The sequence below is a fragment of the Mus pahari genome, chromosome 21 (genome assembly GCF_900095145.1).
Source record: "Mus pahari chromosome 21, PAHARI_EIJ_v1.1, whole genome shotgun sequence".
Classification (NCBI taxonomy): Eukaryota; Metazoa; Chordata; class Mammalia; order Rodentia; family Muridae; genus Mus; species Mus pahari.
The window spans coordinates 2,473,003-2,485,131 of NC_034610.1; the positions used below are offsets into that span (position 1 = coordinate 2,473,003).

The 12,129-nt window shown below is 46.8% G+C and overlaps 1 protein-coding gene across 3 annotated transcripts in view; it reads left to right on the forward strand.

Annotated features, from left to right (window-relative positions):
- Zdhhc14 (zinc finger DHHC-type containing 14) overlaps positions 1 to 12,129 on the forward strand; it is a 261,329-nt gene that overhangs the window by 150,413 nt on the left and 98,787 nt on the right. For all 3 annotated transcript variants that reach the window (XM_021221201.2, XM_021221200.2, XM_029532868.1), the window contains exon 2: positions 5,206 to 5,366. In XM_021221201.2, coding sequence (XP_021076860.1) covers positions 5,206 to 5,366 — 161 coding nt within the window. The remainder of the gene's footprint in view (positions 1 to 5,205; positions 5,367 to 12,129) is intronic.

Sequence of the window (12,129 nt, forward strand, 5' to 3'; positions counted from 1 at the left end):
ACCTCCCTATTACCTTAGGGCCACCTGAATTACAGTTGTGTGCTATAGTGACTCAGCTATATCTGGTTTTGTGGGAATCCAACCTCGGGGCTTCACATGAACTATTTCCATCGCCCCTCACTATGTACTTCTAATGGCAAAAAGCCTCTGATTTCATGGTCTCAGATAATATCACGCCCAGGAGACGGTTCCACTTTTCATGTATAAACATCAAAACACATACAAATATTTTCCCCTGAATAGTTATTAAAATTGCTATTAGAGTGTTGGAGAGATGGCTCCAGTCATTAAAGGCTAGGCTCGCAACCAAAAATTCAAAATCACTGCTAGAAGAGAAAAAAGAGCAGTATAATACCATGGCAATGCCACACCCTTCTACCGGTTCCCGGCGGCCTTTTCTTCCCTACAGTGTACAGGTGACACTTTGTACACAGCTATTTGTGTACCTGTCTCATCATAGCAGGAGTCAGACAGCTCTCGCTGCTGTTCATGACTGGAGTGAAGACATCTCATCATTTTAGCATTTGTTTTGTCTGGTGCCAAATTAGCTAATATCTTTTATGTTCCAAAAAACCCGGGATGCTTTCAGAGTCTCATTCCCTGGCTCCCCAGCCCGTCTTCTCCTGTCACTTTCCAATTGAGCTTTATGAAGACGAAGATGCCTGTCTCCTGTTCTCTGTGCTGCCCTGGGCTGTATGTAGGTCACAATTCCGGAGACAGAAATAGGACTCCAAATGGTGTTTATGTCTCTGGCAGCTGTATCATCATCTTGTATGAAATCCAGGCCCTCGGAGGCGGAGGCTGCACACACCGCAGATGGTGCTCAGTGGAGCTCAGGGCGCTGTTGCTCAGAATGTGCAGGAGCTGTTTGTCTCCAAGAGGTCTGAGCTTGGACTGAGAATTTCTAAGCTGCTCATAGTGGTTTGGCTGTTGAACCAATGCTGCCAGTTGCCATGGGTTGGCAAGCGGCCCATCCAGCCTCGTTCCTCCTGGAGTTCCATATTCACAGTCAATCAAAGGCAGAGTCTGCTTACTGCTTTTCATCACCAGGACTATAGATGCTCTCGGCTTCTTCTGAGCGTTAGTCGAAAGCTGTCTCTCTGGCACAGATGCCATCATTTAGAAGCACGGATCCTACAGCTTTGATAAAGAGGTTACAGGGACTTCCCAAGAGAACTTAGCACTGTGCTTGGGAAAGAGGACAGCTGTCACCAGGTGCCCACTATTTCATTAAGCTGAGCTGACTTAAAGACCTCATTTCCTAGAGCATCAGAGCATGGAGGATCCCAAAGTGCCTTGCAAAGGACTACAGAGTGTGTACCTGACACAGAGTAGTTCAGTGAGCTGTGGAATCTTCTCTCCTTGTCTTCTCTAAGGAAGCCACGCAGAAGGACAGCTCCTCATCTCCCACATGAAGGGGCTTACAGGCCTCAGCACATAAAAATTGTAATAATAATAACATATATCCATTTTCACCCAAGTTCACCTATAAAATTCATTCCATCTTGTCTCCCTATGCCATACTTTCCCTAACCCATTTGAAAGAAGACTGAATACCTCATGAGACCTTATTCCTGAATATGCAGTGCACGTTTCCTAAGAACAAGAACCTCTCATGGAATGGACACAATGCAGTCAACGTTGGCAAGTTTTAACATTGGTCTGCTTCGGTTGGACTTACCATGGATGATTTATTTCTGGAGGCCACACACTGGCACATTTTCACGGCTTGCCACGACACAAGGTTGCTTTATAAACTACAATAAAAGAAACGAAGCCAACATCCGCATGATATGAAGGCTATCAAGTCTAAGTCCCTTCCCTGTCACTCCCCAGCTGCTGTCACAGTCCAAGGTCTGCACTTGAAGTAATTGGATTTAGGTGCATGGACATGCTAAACACGCCCCCTGTGGTGGCTGGTTTTGACACAACGTAGGCTCTATTGGGAAGAGAATCTCAATGAGACATTGTCTAGATTAAGTTGGCCCATGGGCCTGCCTGTTGCCTGGAAAGGATTTCTTAATTGGATTAATTGAAGCGAGAAGACCTACCCTAAATGTGGGTATGCTTCCCCTCAGCAGCGTGCATTAATTCATGTCTGTCTGCTCTTGACTAAGAATGTAATATGACTAATGGTTTCAAATTCCTGCCACCTTCTTGTCCCCATCACAATTGACTATAACCTGCAATTGTGAGCCGAATAAACCCTTTCTTACTTCAGTTGTTTGTGTCAGCGTATTTTTATCACAGCAACATGAAACAAAACCAAAAAGTATCATCCACCAGAACCTCTCGCACATGCGGGCTCAAATTCTGTTGGTTGTTTCATAGTTGATCTCTAACGAGAAAACAGTCCTTTCTGATGAGATATCTTCATGTCTCAAGTAGAAATATAAGTTCCATGCTAGACCCTGGACCTTAGGCCCACACACAAAGGAAGGGGGGGGGCATCTCAGTAGATCTGCATACCAGGAAAAAGATTCTCTCTGCATTCTCAGGATTATAAGAGGACTGCTATTTGCTTGGTTGTAGAGTCCCTCACTCCTTAAATATTTAACTTGAAGCTTTTCATTGCTTACTATCATAAAATCAAACGTTTGGGGAAAGGTGGAAGTTCACTCATAGGTATTAATGATGCCAGTTTTTGCCTAAACGCTCAGGAGAGAAGTACAGACCCCTTTCACGCACAGCAAGTAACAACCAAATTGAAAATGCATTTCTGTGATGTGAATGAATATTTTTTTCCCAAAGGGATATTCTTGTCAAGTTCATGATGCTATTATAGAATGTCGGAGACTGAGTAATTTGCAAAGAGCATAGATCCATTTCTGACGATTCTGGAGGCCAGAAAAGCCAAGGTCAAGGGGGCCTCCTTGTATTAAATGCTGCATCTTCCAGTGGCAGAAGAGAAGAGGCCAGAGAAAGGGCAATCAAAAGAGGGTTGAACTCAGTTTTACAGTGAACACATTCCTGTAGCATGGAACTTCCGCTGGCAACATCAATCTGTTTGTAAGAACATTTCCTTGGGCTGACTTGTTAATCAAAGTTCCCAAGTCACAGGACAGTCACTTTGGAGATTATGTTTCTGACATGCTAACTTTGGGGGCACAGTCACCCCATTCAGGGGCGCCTCAAGGTCAGAGTTTCTTTTTTTTTTTTTTTAAGCAAAATCCTTTGTATGCTCACACTCTCCCTGCCAAGTTCACTTCCTATCAGACTCTCTGAGGATGCTCAGAGCTGCCTGGAGTTGGTACAAGAATAACAATGGTCTGTTTTTGATTGTTTTGAATCGTGTGAAGAAACATCACAACTGGATGTCAAGCAAGCTGGACGTGACATAGCACTGTTTTGGGGTGTGGTTTCCGCTTTGCTCTGCTTCTGCCTCAGTCGATGGCGTGGTTACAGAGGTACCAGAAACGCTCCAGGTGCTGTGTCTAGTCAGGTGGCTTTCCTAAAGACAAGTCCACATGGCCATCAGGGATTCAGCCCCACCACCTCCTTAAAGCCATAGGGCATCTCTGGTCTTCTTCAGGGCAAAAGACTCAGAAAAGCCTTTGCTCCTTTAGCAAAGGAGTTCTTGTCATGTGGCCCTTAAGAGCCAGCTCTTAGCAGTATCCTTTGGGATTCCCATCAGAGGCTCACACACATAGAGTGCTAGTACCCAGATGGGCACCACACCCCCATGCACATCTTGTTCCCACCAGAGCTTGCTTCCTTCTTCTCTGGCTGAACAGCCCAGACTCTGCTTCTGAGGACCAGCTAGGAGTCCTCTCCCACCAGGCACTTTGATCCGCAGTGCCATTTGTGTTTCTTCCACACCCATGACAACATTTAATGCAGCCACAAGAGACCAATGGTAGCCACAGCAGACCTTGTCTTTTACCAAATTCTAGACATTAAGCTAACTCTTCCCTCTTCCACTCGCCAGCTCTGTGATGCCAAGGGTCCATGTCAGCAGGCCAAGAGCCCAGTGCTTAGACCTACCCAGCCATACCACACTACGCCACAGGAAGAGGACAAGGGTCAGGTGCTGGGTCTCAGGCACAAACTTTAGTCTGCCCAAGTCACTCCTCCTCTGCTGCCAACCGTCCCTGTAGCATATGTTCCACTGTCCAACATCGAGCAGGATTTCACAGAAGAGTGAAAATAGTGGAATAGTGTTTCAGCTACCTGAAACAGGAGATGAATGTGATCCACGGTCTGGAGCCTAGATTGGGGAACCAAGAAAGACCTTGTCTCTTAAAGACAAACAACAGAGAAATAACAGGAGCTGGACTATGCTCATAAGTTGATCAATCAGATGCTTACTGGGAAAGCCTAGGAATGATGTCTCTCAGCCAATGACTCTCCTTCCCTGCCCTCCAGAAACACCCATGCACGTTCATTTCCGTGGCATAGCACCCTCTTTTGGAAAAACTGACCCCACAATGCTGACAGATTAGTGTTTGCAAGTGAATGCATGTTATGCTGCTCAGAAGTTCCTGAGTTGTTTCACCCTGGTGGGTCCGATAGAGGTGTCTCTAAATCTGTATCCTCTTCCGTGGTTCCAGAGAGGGCTGGGGCCGTGGACCATGAGTGTTTACAACGCAAAGGGCTCATGGATATTTATTCAAATTCCAGCCATTCTACCTCGATTATACAAGCAGGTTATTTTTTTCCTGGGTGGCTAGCATCTCTCTAATGGGACTTGGGCTGTCATGGTGGATGGGAGGGGGAAGTTGTCACAGACAGCACTACAGACCACCCCAAATCTACACTTTCTTCTTTAAAATTCTAATTCATCTCTTCTGTGGGTATATGTGAGTGCAAGTGTGGATGTGCACCTGCCACAGCGCACACGTGGAGCCCTCACAAGGACGGCCCCGGGGTTTTGTTTCCATGCTGCTCACTTTATTTGAGACAGGGTTTCTTTATTAGTTCAGGACTGAATATGCCAGGCTACCTGGCCAGTGAGCTTCTGGGAAGTCTCCTGTCTCAGTCTCCCTTCTCTCTGTAGGAGTTCTGGGATTACCTACATGTGCTACTGCATGCATTCTGAGGCTCTGCACTCCCGTTCTCTCGCTTGTCAGACAAGCTCCTCACACTGAGCCTCATTCCCCTGCCCAGATATTCTCAGCACAGATGAGTTTAAGTAGAAGTCAGTCTCCCTCATCTGAGTGTGGATGCTAACATTGTGATTCATTTCTCCTTTCTCTCTGCTGGCAGCTGTCGGTACCTCGCAGAGAAGATCACCCCTGCCATCCCCGTGGTCGGTGGCATCCTGTTCTTCTTTGTGATGGGGACACTGCTTCGGACCAGCTTCAGTGACCCGGGAGTCCTCCCCCGAGCCACTCCTGATGAAGCCGCTGATCTGGAAAGGCAAATAGGTAACACTGAAGCTCTGCTTTTAGCCTTTGGCCACTCCCCACCCGTGCCAGCTCCAGAGCTGGGGACAGGCTGAGGTGCTCTGGCAGCGGGGCAGGGCGTTGGCTGGCATGAAGAGTGGCGGGGGAAGGAAGGAGCCCTAAGAGAGGACCTGAGTAGAAGGTTGGGATGAGGTAAGACCGGGGATGCTGCAGTACCGAGACAGGGGCTGTGCCACTATGCAAGAAGCAAGGTTTCCAGATGCTTCTCTGAGACTCAAGCATCCAGTTCTGATCTGTTCCAGAACCTTGGTGCTTATGGCTTCTCTGCGGCTCACAGCAACTCCCCTAGTTTCCATCATAAAAGCTAAGTACATCGGTTACTTTTCTCCTTGTTGCAACAAAATATCTGTCAAAGGAATTTAAAGAAGGAGGGGTTGTTTTAGAGTTTCTATTGCTGCCGCTGAACACCATGACCAAAACCAAGTTGGGGAGGACAGGGTTTATTCAGCTTACACTTCCACGTTGCTTGCTGTTGATTGGCAAAGGAAGCCAGGACAGGAACTCAAACAGGGCAGGAATCTGGAGGCGGGAGCTAATGTGGAAGCCAAGGGGAAAGGTGCTGCTTACTGGCTTGCTCTTCATGGCTTACTCAGCCTGCTTTCCCATACAACCTAGGAGTACAGCCCAGGTCGGGCTAGGCCCTTCCCCGTTGATCACAAAAAAAAAAAAAAAAAAAAAAAGCCCTATGGTTGGATCTTAAGGAGGCATTTTCTCAATTAATATTTCCTCCTTTCAGATACCTCTAGTTTGTGTGTCATGTTGACCTAAGACTAGCCAGCACAAGGGTACATCCACCATAGTGGCAGGAGCCTGAGGCACCTGGCATAGGTCATATTTATCTGCTATTGGGAAACAGGCTGGTGTCCACCTTGATTTCCTCGATTCATTCAGTCCAGAGCCCCAGCCCACAGAACAGCACCATATAGTGTTAGGGGGGCTGGGGGGTCAGTGGGTGTCTTTCTACCACAATTAATCTACCCAAGAAGATTCCTTACCGACAGTCCCCAAGACTTGTCTCCTAAGTGATTCCAGACCCTGTCACGTTGATGATCAATATTAAGCCCCCTACAGGGCAAAGGTATATCATAGACTGTCTTACTTATACAGCCTAGGGTCCAGGGTTTCTTTCATTTACACACCACAGCAGTATGTACCAGTAGTGTGTGCTAAAATTAATAGCTTTGTTTTCCTTAGAAACTAAAGCCTGAGGTTAGAATGTACAGAAATCTAGTTTGAAAATTTAAAGCAGATCCTGATGTCCTCACTCAACCAACTTTAGAAGTATCGAGAACCTTTTCTAGATAGTAAGTGCTCAGTGTGTCTTGTGGGCGTACCGCTTTGCTAGAGCACACCAGTGGTGACTCAAAGTGAAGATAATCGAATAGGGCTGCAAAAACCAGCAGAGAGTTCTCTCCTGGCTCCCTTCACAGCCCCGGCACAGGCAGCACAGGCTTGCTTTGCTATGGCACAAGCAGGTGCAGGTGTGGCCCTGAAACGGTCTTTTATTTCCCACGGTTGATGCAGAGCTGTATCTTCTCTGCCTTTGCTCCATCCTTCAAGCCTCTCATCCCTTCATGGCCCTCACAGGAGGCAGTCTTCTCACTGGGAGGAGGAGTTGCCTCCTGATGCTCTGGGGACATCTTGTTTCCTGAGTAGAAAAGAAAGGAGGTGGGGGGTGGGAGTCTGGGGGGGGGAACACCCTTCTCTAGCCCCTGTGTCTTGGGATTCCAGAACAGGAAGTGCTAGTTCGCTACTGAAAGCCTTTATTTTATGGTTGGTCATTTTTTTTGGGGGGGCTGGTAATGGCTATCATGGAACGTGCTCATATCTACGTAATTCTGTGATAATAAGGTTCTTATTGTTCTCTTTTACAAGTGGGGAGGGCATACCCTTCAAAGAGGAGCCTCAGTAAGAGGAAGTACAGGGCCGAAGCCAGGTCTCCAGGTTCCTGCCCCTAGTTCCCCACCATTCTTTGTATCCCTGAGGAGAGGATAAAGTAGGCCAATTCTCTTCAGAAGACTAGATTTGTAGTCTGGACCATTTCACATCAGCATGCATCTGGAAAATCTTCTGCTTAGTGCAAAGCCACAGAAGGTGACACAGAGTGTCCTGTGATCCCCAGAGGCCACTGCAGGAGTCTCTTTCAGAGCAGAGCTGTGAAGGTTGGGTGTTCTGCCTTCCTGGTATGCTCGGGCTACACTGGGAGTACGGTCGGATTTCTCTGCTTTAAATGCATACTCTCAGAGGCACGGTATGTTGAGGGTTAAGTATCTTTTAAATGAACTCTGACCCAGGACCCCAAAGGCATAGACTCTATGAGAGGGAGACTGAGGAATAGATAGGCCCAAGCAAGACTTGATTTCTCCTGGAGGGAAGAGAGCCAACTGGAAAGCTGAACACAACTCCAGAAACAGACATTGGAATTCATCAGGCTGGGAGCAGGTTGGGGAAATTTGTGGCATTCTTGCCACCTGCTTGTGTCTCAGTGCCCCAGTGCTGGAGGTACATGTGAGGAAATCCTGCCAGGACTTGCTAAGCCAGGAACACCTACATTTCCCTCAGAGGAATAGCCTCAGTTCCAAGTGGAGCACCCAAGATATCAATAAGCAAGTTTTTATCTTAAGAAACTAGAAAGGCAGTGCAAACAGCTTCGGAACTGGGGGTGGGGATTCGTAAAATTCAGACAGGAAACCAATAAAGTAGAATAGAGGAAAATGAAATCTATGGGGCTACGCATCAGTTCTTTGGAAAGATCAGTTCTTTGGAAAGATCAACAAAATTAGCACAACTTTTTCCTTTCCTGATGAGTTAGACAGACATACACACAGGCAGGTAGACAGACAGATGAAAAGGAGTTGTTAAAATCAGGAGCAGACAGATTTCCACAGATGGTATATGAAGATCTGGGAGTGCATGAAAAGAATCTTAAAACCCTCTGTCATTGGGGGGGGGGGTGTGACTCAAAATGACAGTGACATTCCCACAACTCCTACCCCTGGGATGACCTCGAGTTTAAAAAAAAAAAAAAAAGTTAAGGATATGGAAAACCTAAAATGCTTACTCATTGCCAGTGGTGACGTTTTGAAAAACAACGCCTCAAAAATCTTGAAAAAGCTGTACACAGTTACCACATGATCCAGGGATTTCACCCCTCGGTATATAGCCAAGGAAAATAATAGAATCCATTTCCTCACAAAGACTTGTTATACCTGGTGACCAAAAACAGAGCAGAACCCACATGCCCATCAGTGGGTGATTTGATGACTATCATTTTGTATATCTGCACAATAGAATCCTATTAGCAATTTCTTTTTAAAAAATCACACATTATTATATGTTACACAGATGAACCAAGAGCACGGTGCTAATCGAAAGAAGCCAGACATACAAGGCTCTGTTTATATCATAACAGCTAAAAGACAAATCTCTAGAAACAGAAAACAGAACAGTAAAATCCTGGGGTAAGAGTGACGGTTAATTATACCCTCCTGAGGTGAAGAGCTGAGGTGACAAATTCAGCCTAAAATTAGGTCAAGGTGATGCCTGCACAAGGCAGTAAATCCACTAGGAATTATGGGTAGCATTCAGTGGGTCACTGTTGCAGTTTGTAAATTACACTTCAATGGTGTGATTTTCCTCTTTTTTTAAGGGAAGGAGAGAGAAGATAGAGAGGAAAGCAGAAGGCACTGGGCTGTGGGTTGTACCCTGCCTCTCGCAATCCCTGGCACTGGGCTGTGGGTTGTGTACCCTGCCTCACGCGTTCCCTGGCACTGGGCTGTGGGTTGTACCCTGCCTCACGCAATCCCTGGCACTGGGCTGTGGGTTGTACCCTGCCTCACGCGTTCCCTGGCTGTGTGACTTTGGACCAGGGCATACTCTCCTCAGCTTGTGCCCCAGGTTTTGTCTATACAGTAGGGGCAATGGTGTGCATCTTGTGAGGTACTTGCTAGGACCCTGATCCTCAGCAGATGATGTTATAGTCACCAGTCTTTCTTTAAGTCTCCTCTTTTTTTCACCCAGAAATATCTTTACCTTCCACAAACTTGAGCTCTCATCAGAGGCTCCCAAAGTGCAAAGGGAAGGAGTTCACACACAGGCAGAGCTGGGGACTCCCAAACCTGAAGGGCTTCAGTCAGTTTTCTTCCTCATCACTGTGACTCTTGCTGAGAAATCCTGTATGCTACTTGGCTTTGAAAATAAGATTTTTGTTTCAGTGAAACCTTAACATTTGTTTTGCAGTACCTGGCGGGAGAGAGAAAATGAAAATTTTGCTTTAAAAGAAATTATTTTTATTATTAAGGCTATTAATTCTAATTACCTGTTTATAGCATGTGCATAGAAAAGCTTGTTAAGAGCCACATGAGTAGTTTATTGAGGGTTTGCCAAGGATTGGAACAGCCATGTTCCGCCCTCCCACCCCCAGGCTTCTGCAGAGGCAGGGATGTTTAGGGGGAGGGCTTCAGAGCCTGCTCAGAGGCCCTTGAAAATGCCACTAAGTTCCTTCTTCATAAAAATGTCCCCAGTGACATAGGTCACAATCAAGAGACATTAAGGAGCATCAGGGGTCCAAGGAAAGTCACATGAGGGTCAACACGGGCTTCCCTGGAAACCTCACAGCTTCGGTTCATCCACAAACAATCAGTACCAAGTGACTAATCTGGAATTAGAAAACAGAGAAAGGCTGGCACATGGTCCTACAGATCTCAGGATAAGGCAACTCATTTATACTAGGCACAGACCTTCCTTCCTGGGGTGGAAAGAGAGGCCTGCTCAGGCCCAGTCCTTCAGTCCCTGGAGTTGTCTCTGCCCTGGAGTTTCTCTGCAATCCATGGCTGCCAAGACCAGGAACATCCTTGTAGAGAGCAGGCGAGGGCCAGCCTGTGAACCTGACCTCTTTGACTCCCAAAGCAAAATAAAGATGTTCTTCCTGGGGCACAGTATCCTGAATATTAAATGTGAGGTCAAACCATTGCTGAATGGCGGGGAGGGGATGGAATCTAAGGAAGCCGGTGGGCTTTAATGCATCCACAGGACTAGGGATATAGCTCGGCTGTCAAACACTTGCTCAGGATATATGATGTCTGGTGGAGGCGAGATGATATGGGAGGAAGAGGAGGGAGAGGAGAGGTGGGGATGCTCCACCTGTCCCCTGCTGGGATCCGATCAAGCCCATCCTCCCTCCCCATTTCTCCCTCCCTGCCATTTTTCTTCCTCCATCTTCTCCTCCCAACTCCCTTCACCCCCATTTGACCAAACTACCCATCAAGTTTTATCTCTGTGGGTAAAAATGTTAGGAAGTACAGTGCGACATCCTGAAGCAGGAATCCTCAGTTGGTCAGTAGCCCGGTCCCACACCCTCCTGGGTGAGGTTCCATTTTCCCAGGATCACTGAAAGTACTGGCCACCGCTATGGCTTGCTGGAGTTGTTCTCCAATGACATTGTTAGTCTGTGTATTACAGAGACGGTTTCCCTGGAGTTTAATGGCACTAATGGATTTTGCTGAAGAAAACCATTTCTGAGGTAGGGGTGCAGCTCAGTGGCAAGATGCACTGTATCGTGTATGTGACTGGGTTCAATCCCCAGTACTGGGGCAGGATGTTTCTGGGAACACTGTTTGCCAATTAAAGACTTCAGCCAATTTTCTCTATTGCCATTGAGCTGATTCCAGGGTTTTCCTTTTCAATTTCATTTTATTAAAGCTATTTTATTGGAGTAATTCCTTTTCTGCCTAAAATTCAAAATGAAATTTTTATCAAGGCTCTTTAATACTGTGAAACACCCATTGTAACTTTCCTTTCAGAATTATTCCTTTTAAAAAAGTGTGCATGTGTGTATGAGCGTGTGAGTGTGTGTGTGAGTGTGTGTTTGTGTGTGTGTGTGTGTGTGTGTCTCAGAGCATGTATTTCAATCATCATTTACCTTATTTTTTAAATCAATTTTACTGAACTGGAAGCTTGCTAACTTGGCGGGTCTGACTGGCCAGCAATCTACCAGCTCTGATGTTCCTCTACATGAACCATAGGCGTAAACCACCATACACCACCATGAACCACCATGCACTACAATGTACCACCATGCACCGCCATGAACCACCATGCACCACCATGCATTATCAGATACCATCATGTACCACCATGCACCATGCACCACCATGAACCATCATGCACCACCATGCACCACCATGCTCCACCATGCATTATCAGATACCATCATGTACCACCGCACCATGCACCACCATGCTCCACCATGCATCACCATGTACCACCATGAACCATCATGCATCACCATGCTCAACCATGCACCACCATGTACCACCATACACCACCGTGCACCACCATGCATCACCATGTACCACCAAGCACCACCGTGTACCACCATGTACCACCATGCTCCACCATCCATCAGCATGCACCAACCACCATGCTCCACCATGTACCACCATGCTCCACCATGCACCACAATGTACTACTATGCACCACCATGTACCACCATGCATCACCATGCACCACCATGTGCTACCATGCATCACCATGTACCACCATGTACCACAATGCATCACTATGTACCACCATGCACTACCATGTACCACCATGTACTACCATGCTCCACCATGCACCACCATGCACCACCATGTACCACCATGTACCACCATGCATCACCATGTACCACCATGCACCACCATGCATCATCATGCGCCATCATGCACCACCATGCTCCACCATG